The sequence below is a fragment of the Crocodylus porosus genome, unplaced genomic scaffold (assembly GCF_001723895.1).
Source record: "Crocodylus porosus isolate Cpor-Errol unplaced genomic scaffold, CroPor_comp1, whole genome shotgun sequence".
NCBI lineage: Eukaryota > Metazoa > Chordata > Crocodylia > Crocodylidae > Crocodylus > Crocodylus porosus.
This window is the reverse complement of record NW_017728911.1, coordinates 36177345-36196637: the sequence shown is the minus strand read 5'-3', so window position 1 is coordinate 36196637 and position 19293 is coordinate 36177345. Positions and strand designations below refer to the sequence as shown.

Genomic DNA, 19293 nt, shown 5'->3' with positions numbered 1-19293 from the left:
AACCTCTGACTGAGAGGTGGAGTGGCCCTTTCCAGGTACTTCTAACAACCCACACCGCTGTAAAGATCGCTGGCCATGACCGTTGGATACACCATACCCGTGTGAAACAACAGGTGAAAAACCAGGTTTCTCCCTGTTCAGGACCGCTATCTTCCCAGGTTCCCCCCACGACAGCATATATGCCCAAGCAGCATGAAGCGTGAGACTACAGAGAACCTAGATGCAGCTTGAAAAAGTCCAGTGGTCCTCAAGGGATCAGCAAGTAGGCAGCTCTTGTTGGACAGGCCTGAGCTACTGAACCACATGATGTGGATCCACTATCACAAAGCCCATGTAAAGGGAAAGGCAGTAAATGGTGTCCTGAACCACATGAGAGTAAGACAGTGCCACTTGTTTTTATTCCTCTTTGCGCAATTAAACTGACTGCTGTAGAAGAGGAGTGCTTAGGACAGATTTTCCTAAAAACCAAAGGATATAAAATTTGGTTCAGTGTCATTATTAGTCAACTTCAAGTCCACAGTGAAAGGGGTTTAGCTCTTAGTAGTATGAATATTTCAACCTATGTAAATCACACAAGCATTTATACAATTAGAAGAAAAGGCAAGAAACTGGGGGGGCAGAGAGGGAGTAGTTTTATTGTCCTTGTCTAGAGCTACCTTTCAGTTACCACTTCAGAAATTAACTGCCCTGTTTTCTGGCCTTTTTTCAGAAGTCATAGTAAAATACCTAAGAAAATAATTTGTTTCTTAAAAAGAAACTTGAATGCTGCCTTTAGTATCTAGCTCTTCAGCAAACAAAGAAACATTATGAAAATGCGTGGACCAGAAGCAACAAAGCTATTGCCTTTTTCAGAAAGGCCGAGATGAAAACATCTCCAGGAGATGCCAGTAAAGAACAGAGACATCATCCAAATTAATTGTTCAGTTCTTGCTCCAACACTGGAACATCCTGTTAAAAGACCAGTACCCAATAAGTGCAGCATGACCCGTTTCAAATGATAACAATTGCTCTGTATCAAGTGACCATTTGAAAAATTCCATGTTGAGTCTCTGAAGTTTTAAAAAGCTTTTAAAAAAAATAATAAAGACTGCATAGTTCAATTCTGGCTAACAGCAATAACAAAACCCATTTATTTATGCCTTTTACAGAGCAGATGTCAGCAGGAGCAAATCTGATATGACACTTGCACATTCAAGAACTCCACTGTTGGATAAATAAGACTAGCGGTTGGGATGCTGCTACACAGTGCTGCAGCAATCATGCTGCTCTTACAGCTAGTCCTTATACAAACTATAAAATGATAGTTTCAATTTAAGATATGTTAAAGCTCAAAGATACCATCATGGAATAGGGATTATAACTTCTAATTATATACTACTTGAGACAATATATTCATGTAACAGTTTTAGAAGTTTTATAAATGGGTCACAACAGGCCATGGACTATATTAGGGGTCCAATCTTATGGGGTTCCCAGAGGCCCCTCTATAGATTAGTAAAGATTCAAGAAAACCAGTCAATCCAATGGGACTCAGTGCTCAGGTTAAGCAACCCATTAAGCATCTCTGTGATGCTTAGTTTCAGTTCTCAAATTGGATTTGTGTCTCCAGAGATCACATCCTTGTTAACAGCAGGATATGGAGATGAGAGATAACAGACCTGATTATCCACCCATCAGCCCTCCTATCTCTCTGCAAGTTTGTGTACACAGAATCAAGCCCTTACCTCTCCCTAAAAGTGCAAAGTTTCAAGAAGTTAAATGAATAGAGGATTGGTGGTGGTGTAGATCTGAGCAAGGAGGAGGAGTCTGGAGATAAATGCAAGGAGAGAGGGGCAGTAAAACAAAGGAGAAACATTTTGAGCAGAATTTTGTTGAAATTGCAAAATATTCCATAACAACCACTTTGCAGCAGCTGCTCTCAAGCAAACAGGAGGAACCAAACTAATTCTTGAGAACTGGCTTAATCTGATGATAACTTGTGAACAAAATCATGACAAAATAGATGGAACTGTCATAGCCAAAAGTTCTCAACACTGGGCTAAAGAGAAATGAAGAATATATGCTGGCTATCCTGAACCTACTTCCATAGACTTGAACAAAGGTTATATAAACCAAAAAAAATGCACTCTTTGTAGAAAACATTAATTAAATTGAGGCTTCCTGACCAGTGATTTAAATCAATGCGATTTAAATCATGATTTAAATCAATGCGATTTAAATCATGATTTAAATCAATGCGATTTAAATCATGATTTAAATCAATGCGATTTAAATCAAATCCACCCTGCTGTTCTCCCTCACATGATGCTAATACTTGGCACTAGGGTCACAATACATACAGCAGCTCTCTCTAGGGGCAGACTGAACATAGGGAAACAGAAAATAAATGAAAAATCATTAAAAATAAAGCTACTTTTATTTTATGGTGCTTTCTGTTGGAAAGAATGCAGGATGGTTTTACAATCTAATTCTCCCATGATCCCTTTAAGTCAAGGGTGTCAAACATATGGCCCATTGAGCCCGTGTACCCAGTCCCCTGGGCTACCAGAAGCTGAGGGGCGCAGTCTGCTGCAGAATATGGGGCCCTCTAGCCCCATTGCCCATAGCTGTTGGAAGCAACATTGGCTTGTCATTGCAGCTGTCCCCAGACCACAGTTCTTGGACCCACTATTGTTCCCTCCAGTCCAGCCATCACCAGACCTACCATCACCACAGTGGCCACGACTCTGAGGACACCCATGGTCCACGCATCCAGCCAGGTGAGTTTGGAAACCCTGCTTTAAGAGAACAATTCCCAGCAATGCAAATAGGAAAGTAGAAGCACAAAGATGTTTTTCTCCAAGGCTGGAGCAAGTCAGTGGCAGAGGTGACATTATAATCTTTTGACAAAAAGCCTCATACTCTGAGCACAGTAAATTGTGACAAAGGAAAATAAAATCACTTTGTTTCCAAGGCAATGCTCAATTTTAAATACAAAATGACCTAAGATATTAGAAAACTGTGGGAAAAATTCCTTCTGATGCAGGCCACTGTGGAAATGCTTCAGACTGTGAAATGGAACGCAGTGTCTTAAAGACTGAAACCACGGAGTCAAAAATAAAAATAAAAAAATAATTAAAAAAAAAAATCAATCAATCAAACAAAGCAAAACATTTTGCACCACCCGTTTCACAGAAGCATACACTTTAACTCCATCCCTCAGAACAGAGGTAGAAACAGAACTGATTAAAAACTGATGGGACATTTCTCTGCCAGAGAATACTAATTTCTTGAAAGAGAAGCATTTTGCAGAAAGGAAATATTTGTTGAAAACGATGCAACTAAGCACAGGCAAGTTTCTACCAGAACTCTTTCCACCTTCCTGTAGGCTCAACCAGTCAGCTTTTCTCAGCCTCCTAGGGTCTGTGGTACCACAGCAACACCTATAATACATTTATAGCAACTACGCAGGGGACAGGCAGCTGTGATACGGAGAAGAACTGTAACAATTCCAGCAAGCTGCTACCAGGTCTCAGAGCATATCTTCTTTTGGAAACACCATGTGCTTCTGAAACCAAAATTTTAGAGAATTTCTGCTTCATGGAAAACTGTGACAAGTTTGGATTAAAGGTAAACTGGAATTAAATCAAATTCCAAAGTGAGACAATTGTCAATAATTATAAATCCCACATTCTGATCAATTATAGCTATAGGAAACGTTACAAATTTCCAGTGCTGACAATGTCACGATAACAAGTACAGCCAACTTTGTCACTTGCCTCCAATTTCAAACTACTTCACTGGTATGGGAAGGTCTGCAAGCATTTTTGATGGAAGTGTAAGCAGTGAAAGCATGGAGAAAGAGGCTGAAGTACTTGATGCCTTTTTTACCTTGGTCTTCATAGGCAAGGGCAGCTCCCAGACTACTGCACCAGGCAGCACTATTTGGGGGAGGAGGTGAGCAGCACTCAGTGGTGAAAGAACAAGTTAGGGACTATTTAGAAAAGTTGGATGTGTACAGGTCCATGGGGCCAGATGTAATGCACCCAAGGGTGCTGAGGGAGTTGGCCAATGTGACTGCAGACCTGTTGGCCGTTATCTTTGAAAACTCAGGGCAATCAGGGGAGGTCCCAGACAATTGGAAAAGGGGAAATATATCGCCCCCCTTTAAGAAGAGGAAGGAGGGGGACCTACCTCAGTCCCTAGAAAAAATCATGAAGCAGATCCTCAAGGAATCCATTTCTAAGTACTTGGAGGAAGAGAAAATGATAAGGAAAAGTCAGCATGGACCCACCAGAGACAAGTAATACCTGACCAACCTGATTGCCTTCTATGATGAGATGACTGGCTCTGCAGATGCAGGGAAAGCAGTGGGCATGATGCACCTTGGCTTTAGCAAACCTTTTGATATGGTCTCGCACACCATTCTTGCAAGCAAGCTAAGGAAGTATGAGTTGGATGAATGGACTGTAAGGTGGAGAAGAACCTGGCTAGATCATCCAGCTCAATGAGTAGTGATGAATGGCTTGAGATCTATAGTTGGCAGTCAGTATCACATGGAGTGCCCCAGAGGCTGGTCCTGGGGCGGTTTTGCTTAATATTTTCATTAAAGATCTGGAAGATGGGATGGCGTGCACCCTAAGCAAGTTTGCAGATGCTACCAAACTGGGGAATAGTAGATATGTTGGAGAGTAAGGCTAGGATTCAAAGTGATCTAGACAAATTGGAGAATCGGGCCAAAAGAAATCTCATAAGGTTCAATCAGGACAAGCTGCACTTAGGATGGAAGAATTCTATGCAGCGCTACAGACTTGAGACCAATTGGCTAAGTGGCAGCTCTGCAGAAAACGACCTGAGGGTGACAGTGGACAATAAGCTGAATATAAGCCAGCAGTATGCCCTTGTTGCCAAAAAGGCTAATGGCATCCTGGGCTGCATTGGTAGGAGTGTTGCTAGCAGGTTAAGGGAAGTGATTCTTTCTCTCTATTCAGCACTGGTGAGGCCACATCTGGAGTACTGTGTCTAGTTTTGGGCCCGCCACTACAGAAAGGTTGCAGACAAGTTGGAGAGAGTCCAGTGGAGGGCAACGAAAATGGTTAGGGGGCTGGAGGGTATGGCTTCGGAGAAGAGGCTTAGAGAACTGGGCTTATTTAGTCTGGAGAAGAGAAGAAAACTGAGGGGGGATTTAATAGTAGCCTTTAATTACCTGCAGGGGGGTTCCAAAGAGAATGGAGCTGGACTGTTCTCAGTGGTGGCAGATGACAGGACAAGCAGCAACGGGCTCAAGTTGCAGCAAGCAAAGTTTAGGTTGGATATTAGGAAAAAAAAAAACTTTTTCACTAGGAGCGTGGTGAAGCACTGGAACGGATTACCCGAAGAGACAGTGGGATCTCCAACTTTGGAGGCTTTTGAGGCCTGGCTTGACAAAGCCCCAGCTGCAATGATTTAGTTGGAGCTGGTCCTGCTTTGAGCAGGGGGTTGGACCAGATGACCTCCTGGGGTCCCTTCCAACCCTAATTTTCTATGATTCTATGGATCTTGACTTAGTTTCACACTGCCATGGCATGTTGGAACCTACAAATTGCAAAGGTATTTGTTAAGTCACTGTGTGCAGTTGTAAGGTGAAGACCTTGTCAAATGAACAGAAAAGCACTTTTCAAAAGATATTTGCAGAAACAAAGCAACAGCACACTTTTAAAGCAAAACAAAAACACTTGCAGCAATTCTGTGATTCCAAGCATTCTCAAAAATTGTTATGGAGAAGACAACCCTAGAGGAAAAAGGGGCGGGAAACATTAATCTAAGGGTGTTTAAGCACACTAAATCTTGCTTTGGAGGCTGGGAGAACTGACAAAATGGGGTGAAGAAGAAGGCAAAAAAGAATGCCAATTTTACAAAGTGCTTATATCCGTAGCATTCAGCCAAAAGCATTAAAGTCATATAGTTTGACTCCACATATCAGGCTTCAGCTTTAGCTCACTGAGCAAAGTTCTTAACACAGGACTCCTTGCTCCTCTGTGCACCCTGACATAAGGTTGGACAGAGTGCTGCATAAATGAATCAGAGCAAAGTCCCTTTATTCCTTCAAAGGAGCAAGAAAGAGGGTTGGAACAGCAAAGTATCACAAACCACTGTGCAAGGTTGGCAGCTTTATGGGACAGAACATTATGACCTTCAGCAGATAGCCAGGATGTCATTTCAACATCCAACTGCGCTTTACTCCTCTATTCACTAATGAAGTAGTTCTCCAACTCAAATTGTACGTTAGCATTTCATTTCTTCTAATCCTTTCAACACAAGGGGGGAGGGCAGGGAGTAATTTAGTGTTTAAAGAGCAAAACAAAATGCCAAGGAATTCTGTGTTTTCCTTAGTTTCCAATGATGCGATTAAAACCCTGAAGGTTTGTTGTTGTTGTTGTTACACAAGTGAAATTACAGGCTATTTCACAAAACACAACCAACACTTAATATGTCCAGAACTGGAACCTGTAGGACAATTCTGACAAAGCAGAAAAGGCTTAGAACATAGTTTGCTTGCTTGCACCCACTCTACATTCAGATAAACCCTGTAAACAGAGTGATTAACTATTAAAAGTAGTTTTAATCAGGGAGTAATGTATTCAATTTGATCATATGAATAAGAAATGGGAAAAGGTATGAATAAGAAATAGGGAAAAGTCCCAGAAGGAAAATGCAGCACGAGGGAACAAAGGAATATTTGGAAAATGAAAGCAGCTACAGCTCATTTTTTTTAAGTTCATAATCACCAGGAATCCAACTACTGCTTCTACCTAATAATCCCTAAACAAAATGAAAAGAGTCTACTCTTACTTGTTGTGCTTTTTGTGTAATTAATTGAGAACAAACTCTTTAAAAAAGACACTTAAACACCAAAATCAAGGAGAGTAAAAAATTATAAATATTCAACTAATTAAAAAAATGGATATTCTCACATTGTACTTTGACACATCAGTGCCTGTAAACTTCTACTAGCAAGGTAGTGGTAGTCCTGTTAAAGCAAAGTAATTATTTCTAGTTGTAAAAGCCTCATAACATCAGTTGAATCCAGAGCAGGTAATACTCTTGATCTGGTCTTCTGAAAATCAAAACTACATTCATTTGTTAAGCCTATCTCCCCTATTTGAAATGCATAAATTAGTCTCCTAGTTGCATGTTAGAGAATCATCAAAACGTTGATGATACCTTAAATCAGGGATGTCAAATATACAGCCCATGAACCTGATCCGACCCATGGAGCCCTATCAACTGGCCCACGATACTCTGTGGATCTCGGAGTGGCCCCATGTGCTGCACACTGGATCAGCCCCCCATGCTGTATGCAGCACCTACAACAAATCAATCCAGGACATGTGCTGCATAAGGTACTCATGTGGGGCCAGTCCGAGAAGCACGCTGCACAAGATGCCTACACTGGGCTAGCCCCACATGCTGGATCTGGTGCACAGAGCCAGTCTGAGGGACAATCCAGCCTGCAGGCCATTCCTGTGCTATCCACTTGGCCCTGAGGGCTGAATCAGTTTGACACCCCTTCCCTAAATCGTACCTGAATTAACAGCTTGAAAGCTTGCTAGTGAATGGGGCAAGGATTTTTTTGTGCTATATTTTCTGGACCTACTGTATAGTCAGGAGAGCTGTTGGACAAGCTTTCAGGCATCAAGTGCCCTTCCTCAGGTTTAAGAAAAAGAGGCAGACACAAGTTGTGCTAAACTGCAGAAAGAAGACTCCATGTAAATGCAAACAGTCTGCTTGAAGGGACAGAGAAGGACAGTGATCTAGGAGTGAAGAGGCATTATCAGGAGCTATTATAAGACAAAAGTAGTCCAGTAAAATAGGAAAAAACTAGATAGTGGCAGAGGGAAGACATATTTGAATAATTCTAGCTGAAAGCACAGAAATCTCAGTCAATAGGTAACACAGGCAAAGGAAGCCATGCTCAGAACATGCATCTACTTGTTCCTGGGTCTCTTGAAGGTAGTCAACTAGATTAAGAAATTTTGCACCACTTTCACTAACACCCTTTCCACAAAAGCCCTGCATATTTACTGTGCTATAGCATATTTACTGTGCTTTGTCCAGTTTTGTACTTAGAAAATCAGAAGTACCAATCACTCACAGAATCAGAATGAATGGGAGCTCACTACTCCCAAAAGTCAGGCCACTTACAAGCTGATCTCTTGCCTGTCCTGAGAAATTAATATAACAGCAGGGCAAGTTGCTTGTGTTGCTGGTGTATTAAGCCCATGAATGAGGCTTGATTACTGTAAATCCCTCCAACTTTTCTGTTGGAAGTTTGTTCAAAAACAGCAAGCAAGTCCACTCACCAGTTTCTGCAACTACTATACTACATCCACCCGTTGTTCTTTACAATGGGTGTCAGTTGACCTTGTTTTTTACAGCCTTTATAACAGCATTAGAACTGGCTAGACTAGAGACCTTATCCTTGAGCCTTACAAAAACAACTTAATGAAGGACACAGTTTGGTTTTAGAAACTTCACCAGTACTACTTAGTAAGTTGAATATTGTGCTTTTACTGTGTCGGAACTCAGAAAATGTATTTACCACTATTTATTCAATTTATATGCCAGCTCTTTCCAGCAAAAGCTCAGAGCAGCTTACAATAAGAAGACAGAACTTAAAATAGCAGAAACAAGAGATCAAGAACAACCGAAAATAGAATAGGAATATCAAGATAAAAAACAGATACCCTGCTGAACAAACACCACGCCCTCGCTTTATCTGGTAAATGCCCAACTAGGGAGGTCTTACAGTCCTTCCAGAGTATGCCCTAGGTTCAGGCTCTGGGAGGTCTCAAGGAGGGAGTTGAAGAACTGAGGAGCAACTGCTAAAAACAATTTCCCTGTGTTTTCACCAAGAGGACTTGATATACCAATGGTATATGTAGGAGGCTGCTCTCAGCTGACCTTGGGGATCGCGACAGGGTATAAGGGACATGGTGGGAAATTCAGATCCCTCTGGACCCCACCACTCCAACATGTTTTCAGCGTCAATAACAAAGTTTGGACCATTATAGTGCTCAACATGGACCAATAATTATGTTGAGCCCTTTCTTACCTCTGCTGTGTTAAAACACTTATCTTCTGCTTCAAAGAAATAGGAATCATCCAATATGAATCAACACAACAACATTTTGTTAAGACTTACACACAAAGGTTTCCACATGTGTGCACAGGTCACCACACTTTGGGCAGCGCAGCTGGTTTCCTCCTTTCCCAGAGTTTCCAGAACCTGATTTCTTGCTGCCTCCCTCACTGACAGATTTCTGACAATAAAATATAATTTCAATCGTTAGTTCTGGACTGTGAATTACAGATTTGTTACATTATATATGCCACTAACATAATGAAAAAAGGTTGGTAAATTTAAGAATTGGCTAAAATATCTACCATCAGGATTTTAAAAAGGCAGCTAAAGTCTGCCATAATAAAGTTTGAAAGTCTACACTTTAAAAAAATGATGTCACAAGGACTAGAACGTGGTCTGTTTTTCAAAGAGCAACTAGTGATTTGGATCCCTGACTTGCGATATACTGAAAAAGGACAGTTCTTCAGAATGTATCAAGCACCCACTCTGCCGTGCTACATCTACATGGAGCAATCTGCTGCGCCAACAAAGTACTCCTAAGATATATCTCACTACCAGGGCTTCTGTCACTTTAGTAATAGCAGCAACACTGCCATCAGGAATGCCTGGGCCTCATGGCCCAAACGTAGCTCTGCCAACAGGAATTTTTCTGCCCAAAAGCTAGGCCAGCCCCCCTGAATCCCTGTCAGCCATGCTGCACCCACACCACACCAAAGCTTTTGCCAAGAGAGCAGGGTCAGCTATGGAGAGCGAGTTTTCTGCACATCTAGCCAAATAGATCAGCCAGCATAAAGCTGCAATACAGACAAGATAAGATGTGGATACAGCTTATAATAACATAGCTTATTCACACACCCCAAACAAAATAAGCCAGCCTGGTAAAACGGCACTTTGTTGGTATACCTGTGATGATCACGTTGCATGACCTGTAATTAATAGAGCTATGCAAGCAGAAATCCACCATGAAGACAGTTATATTGGCAGAGGGCTACAGTTTAGACATGACCGCCAGAACAGGCCCTTCCAAAGTGTTTCATATTGGGCACTCAAAATCAGTAGTTCCTTTGGTAAACTTAAGTACTTTTAGGGCAGCAAAACAGAATCAGTCAGTCACGCCCCCTGCAATTCCACTGCATGTCATAAGAGACCTAAATAGTTCAACCTACACCTCTTCTATACCTCCATCCCTGGGCTGGGCCATCAGACCACATTCCACAAGCAACACGGAAGATAATGCCTCTCCCTTTTAAAAGTTTTAAGGAGTAAAAGCAGTATCGATGTTAACATATTATTACCAACACCTAAGTTAGCAGTTGCTGAAATAAATGGAGCAAGTCATACCTCAAAGTGTGTTTCTGCCTTTCTGCAAACTCGTATATACATTTCTCATATCAATTACACAGCTACGCTCCCAATCTAACAGGAAGAAACCTAATCTTTAGCTACGTTACAGAGTTCCACCAACAGAACTATGTTGAACAGGAGGGCAGAAATACAGCTCCCTGAAACTAATGGAGCTAGACTGGCAAAACCCCAAGTGTAAAGACAAGTTCTGCCATACAGTGAGACGGTGCAATTCTGACAGCAGCAAAGCTTTTTACCCAATAATTACATAGTGTACAGGGGACTCTGCCACCAGTTTTTCTGAGAGGTGACTCATTAGTAGGGTGACCTTATGCTCAAGTTGAGACAGTCCCAGATTTCAGAAGCTTGTCCTGGCTAGCTGTTGGGAATTAAAAATGGGCGTCGCAGAAAAGCAGAGGTGTGGAGTGCTCTGACTCCCAGCCAGGCTGCAGTGTGGATTTCCAGGATTTCCATATGGTCAGCCTACTTATAATGTAAACAAAAAAAAAAAGAAATGGGGAAGAGAGAAAGAAATATGTGCTTCTAGAGAACAAGTGAGACATTTGTGCATACCCTCCAGTTAGACTTTTAGACCTAGCAAAAGCCACTCTAACAACAATTTATTGAAGCACCTGCCAAACTTCTGTGTGTGGAGTTAAGAGCAAACTTACGCTGGGTAATCATTCACTTGAAAATGCTGCTTATTAATTGCTAGTAAAAGAAAGAAAGGAGGGTTGTTGGGGTTTTTGTTGTTGTTTTTCTCTTAAATATGACTAAATATGTAATGAAAGTAGCAGTTAAACAGATGGTAAAAATAAAACGAATCTTTTCACAAAAACATTACTGATTAACATACCTGCAACATGTTCCTGTTGAAATTAGGGAAAAACCATAAAACACTTGGTTTAGAGGGAAACTGTCGTTAGGGAAGTCTGTCAATTGTCAAAAAGATGAGTTGAAAAATTCCTGGGCTACTTCCTGACTGGGCCTTCAGCATATTGCTGTGGTTGTATAATCATGTCTTGCTATATTTTCAAAACTGCTTAATTTCCTTTCTGCTGTGTGAAAGACCCATGCCAACAAAGAATATAACAACAAAACGCACACACATTCAACAGGAAACTACATGAAAATATTTTTGCAGCTTTAGTGATCTGACAGGTGACTTGGAACAACAATAAGTAAACGGCCCAGAAAGGAGCGCAGGCTTTCAGATGAGGTCACCTTAAAATACAAGAGTAGGTAGCGAATATCCAATACCTTATTGCCGTCCCCAGAGCCATCCTTGCTTGCACCGTCCTTTGAAGCAAAGTATGCTGGTGTTTCAGAAAAACATCTAAAGGGAACTCTTCTTAAAGAACGCGTTTCAAAGGCTCCAAGTCTTCCTAAAACAGGGAGACGACTGCGACCACAAGTAATACCTGGAAATGAAACCAATCCTTTAAAGGACAAATTGTTCTGCTTCCCACTCAAAATGCTGAACACACATACGCAACATATTACCTATGATCAGTTTGTTTCATGATATAATAGAACACAGGTAAAATACTCGTTACTGCTGTATTCATCACCCACTGTTGGGGAAAATTAAAGAAAGAAAAATCAGATGTACTAGTATTTGTAGGATGACAACACCATTCCTGACTTCCTCAACCCCTTCAAGACAATAAAGTGAACTTTGAAGGAATAGATTACTCTCTTAGGGATCAAAAGGTTACATGTATTTCAAATTTTTTTATAATATGATTCATTCTTGAGTTCCTTCTGTGGTAGAAACAGAACAACTATATGCCAGAAGAATAAAAGCTTAAATCAAATTGAATTCAAGATCTTGCAATGACAAACACCAGGATTTCCATTAAGCTTAACAGTTAAAGTCAATAAAAAGTTCATGTGTAAAAGACATCTGAATTGTAGGATAAGTAATATGCAAAAAACATCCTGAGTATGTATATACCCGCACACATTACTATGGGAAAAGTTACTAGAGCCTGATAAAATACAGGCACAAAGGCGGATGCACAAGAACTGTGCAGTGAAGATTCCCAATGGCATTACAATCAACAGGGAGTATAGTAAAAGCTGTGTTAGCTAGCACGAGTGGGGAACGCGGCATGCCAGTTATATAAAAAACCCGGTTACCTGAGGCAGGGGTTTTTGGCTGGATACAGAGCAGCGGTAGCGCAGGGTGGTGGTGGTGGTGGCGGCCACCACGTGTGAGCCCCCCCTTCAGCTGGCCGGAATTCGGGTTAGTAGAAATGCCGGTTAACACAAGTTTTGCTGTACTACTCAGTTAACATCAGGGCTAGTGCTTAGCTACACAACAGACCCTGTCACTCCAGCTAGCCAGGTCCATCTGTGTTGACAAGAGCCCTCCAACAAAGACACAGGACATGATGACAGATGGATTTTTCTGTTGACGTAGCTACACCACCTCCCCTGGAGTGCATAAGCTCTGCCAATAAAAGCCTTCTTCTGTTGGTACACTTGTGCCCATGCAAGGACTTTTGCCAGTATAGGTATGTTGATTATATAGCAAGAAACCCTTTTTTTTTTTTTGCCTGCCCCCCACTCCAGTGTGAAACCCCTCCATATGGCAAAAAGCCCCTTTTGCTGTATTTGCCCCCTTTTAGGGATGCTTTCTCTTTTCTACCTTTTCTTCCTTCCTCCCTCTTCTTCATTTTTTTAATAGAATATAAGGTGTATTTGTAATATAGTTTGTAGATCTTTTATGGGTATAAAATAGTATTCTGCATCTATATGCCCCCCCCCATTGTATTTGGTCAATTTATTGCATGTGCCATGGCATTTCACCATTTTATAGCTTTTTCACTTTGTAACAAATGTACTTTTTAAAAGTTGTACCATGTAACAACGTTAGCAACTGCAGGAATCTAACCCTGGCTTCTCTGTATGAGTGGATCCCTGAATGAATCTTGGTTGGCTGAGTAACACAGTAACTACAAAGAATAACAAGTTATCCAGCATCAATTAACACGTTGGACACTACAGACTAATGAGAGGAAATGATCAATACAGAGCCAGGAACTCCCTGAAACTTCACTGTTAAAAGGTACAGAAGCCCTGGTTTGAACTAATCAACACCGAAGACCAACTCTTGGGACTGAATACCACCCCCTCCCCGCCCTTTGACTGCTCCCAGAGCCCTATTCATCACAGCAGTGAATTAATCTAACTTTATCAACAGACTCCCAAGACCACAGGTACCTGCAGACGTGACCCCTAGGGCTGACAGCTGCCATCCAGCAACCACCAAGGGGGACGTCTCACAAGGTCAATGACCCTGGATTGGGTAAGCCCAAAAATTGGGGAGTCAACAAAGTCTGCCAGAAAGAGATAAAAGGCAGCAAAGAATGACTCCCAATCGTGCCCTCTTTGACCTGACCAGCACCCTGCCTCCCCAGCCAAAAGGACCAGCTGGCAACCCACTTCTGAAGCAACATCACACCGAAAGAAGCCTCAACTGGCCATCGAAGGCAGACTCCAGCACTTGAGGATAGGTATATCTTGACACTGGTGCTTAGTGTTCATAGCTAGCTACTGTGAGTGTGTGCGTGTTTAAGTGGATCAGCCCCACGGTTTATGATCTGACTTTGGCATCCGTCTAATAAGCGGGAATTTTATGATGATCCTGCAAGTTGATCCTTTGTAGCCAACAGTTAGGAGGTGTGATCTTTTCATGCCCTTACACAGACATAGCTATGCTGGTAAAACTTAGCAGGCCAGGCCAGGTCCTCGACACCCATGTCCAAAATATAAATCACAACACCAGAGTAGTAACTTTATGCGTTAACCTAATGCTTCACCTGGAGCCATTCAATGATTTTTTTAAAAGCACACATTCAACAAACATTCTTCCCAAAAGAAAGTGCATTAGCAACTGTTGAGGACATTTAAAAAAAGAGAATCTCTCCTCTTGATCTGGATGCCGTACTGCTCCAAACAATCACCAATGAAATAAAATAGTTGATTAATCAAACCTTTCAACATTAAGTCAAACAGTGCTTCAATTCAGCTCTGTATATCGAAAACTCAGTTATACAAATATGGTATGCCACCTTCTAAATGTGCATCGCATTGATGAAAAAGTCTCAATAATTCAAAAAGTAGATGATCCAAATTTATTTCATGTCCTCTGACATTAAGATATTGGAAGCTGTGCTGTACTAAGGACTAAATTTATCTGAATTGCATAACCAACTCACTGTATACAAAAAAGGACCAACCTTTAGCATGGTACTACGAAATAATGTGACTGCAAGGGGAATTATGTGGCCTTTGAAATGTCTCCTGATTGTATGAAATTATGCATGTGTTTTGCATGTGAAGTAAAGTGGTCTTAATTTGGCAGATTCTGAATCCTTAACTTTGACTTGTAAACATTTCTAAGTCAATCCCCAAGAATTCTGCAGTTCATGTTTGAGAAAAATTATTAGCGAGAGAATAGTGAAGGTAATGATATGTAAAAAAAAAAAAGCTTACCTTTTTGCAAAGAGTAAGCATGCATCTTAATGATTCATTTTTAATTTTGATAAGTGACACAATTCAAAAAGGATAGACACACCCAAGCTCTGGATTACACACCAGCTGGGAGTTTCCAAGCTGCTTCATATACCTGATAGACAATTCTGGAGGGATTCCTTGGCTGACCTCAGAAAGAAACTGCAACTTGGCACCTATAGGAATTACCATCTCATTGGTGGGTTCAATTTTAAATTCCATTAAATCTGTACTGGAGAAAGGGAAGAAGCTGGCAGAACCAAGTGGAAGAAATCTCATGCCAGTAAAATCTTTTTAAAAAAAGGGACCGAAGAGGAAGTGGATGATAGTGCGAGAGGAATTAGATTGCAGCAGAGCTGAAATGATTTCCAGTCACCTCTATGATGGCTTTTAGTTTTTGTTAATCATTTTGTTTCATTTTATTGTATTTTCAAGCTGACTTTTTAAATCAAATCCTGCCACTAAAGGAATAATCCTATAATTCTGTTCTAGCCCAACCTGCAAATATTTTTTGTCTTGGTTAAAAAACAAAACAAAAAAATCCTCAATGGTTACATTTAAATGTCTTTTCACACAAATTCCAATAAATGTATGTGCTTAAAAAAACAAAAGGTTTACGACAGTAGTTTCAAGGCAAGTCTCTGCAGACATCTTCTACTGTGAAATGAACACCAGTGATATTTGATCAAATCAGATATACAGCTTTTTTAGAACAGAAAACAGAATACTTAAGAGGAACTTGGGCGGGGGGGAAATCAATATAAAAAAGTCACTCTCCATTAAATAAAATCCTTCATTTCACTTGTACATGACATCCAGTCCCCCCACCAAGTTGTAGAATCAAGTTTCCCTGTTTTTAAAGATTTCTATTACCCTGATGCTCTGAGACAAATGTAAACCTGACTGCCTACACAGGGTACATGAGGAATCTGTATGTGAAATACTGCCACCTCCAAAGTGTAAACTGAAAAGATGCATTTCTCCTTCAGTTAAAATTATTATAGGGATTATTATAAAAATAAGAGACAAGAGAATTTTCAAGCTGGTTGCATCTCTTCAGCTAAAAATTCAAGTAGTGCTCTAAGCAGTTATTGTGTAAGGGTGTAAATCTAAAGTCCAACAGCACTTCTATATGTACTCTCTCACAAACTTTTTTTGTGCAGTTCGGCTTATTCCATTTTTCAGCGAGTTATAAGACACTCATCTGGAATAGCTTTACTCCATATGATTTCCCCATTTCATCAGGTCCTTACTAGCAATACCAAAAAGACCAAGTATTTTGCTTCCGAAGCCTTGACATACTTTCCTTTAAATTCCATGAAAGCTATCACTTTACAAGATTTTGTAGGGTTTTGATATCTATTGCTTGGCCTTAGCCTTGATACCACAGCCAATGACACATTCTAGATAACAGTGTCATCACCTGCACTCGACAGAAGAGGTGGCATGTAGTCGACACAGCACATTAAGTGAGATGCCCAAGGTGGTAAAATGCCTTCTGGTCTCTCCTCTTGGTCGCAGAGACACCTGCTTGTTTGGCCTTCAGCGCATGCTGTTAAGCTCATCTTTTCTCCCACAAGGGGTTCAGGATGATATAAGCAGGCTGAAGAGGAAAAGTTAGCCGAATGAACATGGAGAAGACTTTTTACAATGCTGCAATTTTAAAATTAAATTTTTGAAGAAATATTACAGTACACATTCCAATAGAATAGGAATTTTACCACATGCATATTTATTTACATTTCATAGATTTCATATAGATTTCATAGACATCAGGGCTGGAAGGGACCTCGGGAGATCATCGAGTCCAGCCCCCTGCCCAAATAAAACTAACTGCAAAAGGCAGTTTTACTAGGAATATTTCACGCTCCCATCAAATACAGTTACATTTTCATTCCATATTTCAGCCATGGCTTTGAGAAATTCAGAAATCTTCCTTTCTAACTATTCAGAAATTCTCTCTCTCTCACACACACACACACGCTTTAAACAAGACTATAGCATTCAGCTATATCAAAAAATGTTTAAAATTAAAAACCCCCATCTCTGTCCCAGTTATTACCATGTTTGACTGCTGCTGTAGGTCCACAGTTGATACCTAAAATCCAGTACGCTCCAGATACTGATTACCTTCACCACCACCCTTACTGCTATTCCAAAGTATCTGAGCACTTACTTTTTTTTTTTTTTTTTGGCATATATCCTTGAAACCTTGGCAAGAAAAGAAATGGTGAAAAAGGCATCATTCTGTAGATGAGTAACTGAGGTCCAAGAGACAAGCGCTGATCCGCAAAGTTTCTGGTATCTAACTGCCGCAGCCGTCACCATGAGCTTAGAGCAGAACAGAAAATTACACCCAGGTCCTTCCTGTGGTCACACTAAATAAACTATCTTTGGTACGACAGAGAAATCACTCCTGGATTTAAGACTAAGTGCCAAACCCAAGTACCAAAGATGCATGATAACCACTGCGGTCACTAAGATATGGCAAATAAGAAATAGTCTTCTCTAAAACTTTCACAGGAAGCGCGATTTGCGGACACAAGCACGCAACCATGGAGACGAGTTGAACCCCTGAGCAAAACCCAATTCTGATTTATTAATGTTTCATTCGGGTTGCAGCAGACTCGGTTGAATTTTGTAAGGCCCGACCTACCTGACAGTGGCCCTTCGAACCACAGGAAGTGCCGGACTAAGGGTCCTACCAACACTGTGCAATGTGAAAAGCTTTTGGCTGGAGCAGGACTGGCAGCAAGAACCAGAAACGGCCCGAACGGGACGAGCGCGGGAGTTGGCTTCTCTGCGCAAGGTTTAGGGATGATTTCGCAGGCGGCTGCAGGCCCTGACACACGTTGTAGGCCCTTAAGTTAAAAACCACATGCTCAAAAAAAGGACTCTCCTGATGCCTGAACGGGGGGGGGGAGGGGGTGTGCCTGGAATCTTGCAAAGAACAATTTTGCAACTATTTTTCATTAACATTAATAATATTGAAGTGCAGAGATTTTTAAACCGACGCCCCCATGAGGCACATAATAGTAATAATAAAGTGCAGAGGTGTTAAAAGCGACACCCCCCACGATGCCCCCCCACCCGGGGGAAGATGGCGGAGGGGGCTGCAGCCCTGGGCGGGGGCCGAGGCCGGCCCCGCGGGAGGCGCTGAGCGGCCCCGGGGCGGTTACCTCTGTGCGCCATGGGCAGCGAGGAGCCGAGCAGCCGCGCAGCGGCGGCGCAGGTGTTGCAGCCGGACATGGCGCCGCCGGGCCGCGGCCCCGCCGCACTAGGCCCGTCCGATAAACACCGCCCGTCGCCGCGCCCAGCGCTCTGTGGCGTCACGAACGGCACTTCCAGTCCCCGGTGAACTACAACTCCCGGCAGGCCCCGCGCGGGCCCCCGCGCCCGCCGGCTGCTTGGCCCGGCGCGCGAGGACTTCTGGGGTGCGTAGGCGCCGTGGCGGGGAGCAGATAGGCGCAGGGCATGGCGGGCCACCGGGACCGCTGCATGCCGGAAGTTGTGGGCCGCTGGACGGGAGGATGTGAGGGTCACGCTTGTGCGCGGGGCAAAGAGCTGACAGCGGGCGCAAGGTGTGATTCAGCGCTCGCAGCCTGCACGTGGCCGGGCGGGCAGAGCGCTGAGTCAGCCCCGGGCCGCGTGCTGAGCCCCGCGCTTCATTTTGCTGCTGGGTGAAAAGAACTTCCTCGTGTTAGCTTTAAGCGCACAACCTACTAGTTTCATTGTGCGACCCCTAGTTTTTGTGTTGTGAGAATAACTATTAAGTTCCTATTTCGTTTCCCTTCACCGTTTAGTTTCTTTGTACGAGTTTCCCTCGCCAACCACGGTTTTGAGTATCCACACTTAATATTCTATATATATACACCATTTTGGCTAGCACGGTATTTTGAGTAACCACGGTTTTTCGTGGCTGTGGCTGCCATTTTTCCCATGAGCTTTTTGTCTTGCCAACCAGGGGGAACTTTCAGGAACCTAACCCCAGTGGTTGGGAGGGAAACCTGTATACTTTTATCATGTCCCCCCTTTTCTAAACTGAATAGGGCTCTTTATTCTCTTCTCAGCCAGAAGCCCCACCATACCACTGATCATCCTGATCATAAGCAACACACAGGGGGGCACGTGTTCCCCCCACCCCACCCCGAGATTGACCTCCGCCAAAGCTGCTGCCAGCTTCTGCGGGCAGTCCCCCCCCCCGGGGTCTCAGGAGACACCAGTCATTCATGATCCTGACTGCCGAACTTACAGTGCCCCTCCATACCACTGATCATCTTGATCATAGGCGATGTGTAGGGATGGCACAGTTGGGGGGAGGCATG

General features: G+C 42.4%; 1 protein-coding gene across 2 annotated transcripts in view; it reads right to left on the bottom strand.

The window, feature by feature from the left end:
• CLPX (caseinolytic mitochondrial matrix peptidase chaperone subunit) overlaps positions 1–18251 on the bottom strand; it is a 39234-nt gene extending 20983 nt beyond the window's left edge. For both annotated transcript variants that reach the window (XM_019533807.1, XM_019533808.1), the window contains exons 1-3: positions 18148–18251; positions 11708–11868; positions 9164–9281 (exon numbers count right to left, since the gene is read on the bottom strand). In XM_019533807.1, the coding sequence (XP_019389352.1) occupies positions 9164–9281; positions 11708–11868; positions 18148–18217 (349 nt within the window). In that variant the 5' untranslated portion in view covers positions 18218–18251. The remainder of the gene's footprint in view (positions 1–9163; positions 9282–11707; positions 11869–18147) is intronic.
• Positions 18252–19293: the final 1042 nt, after the last annotated feature.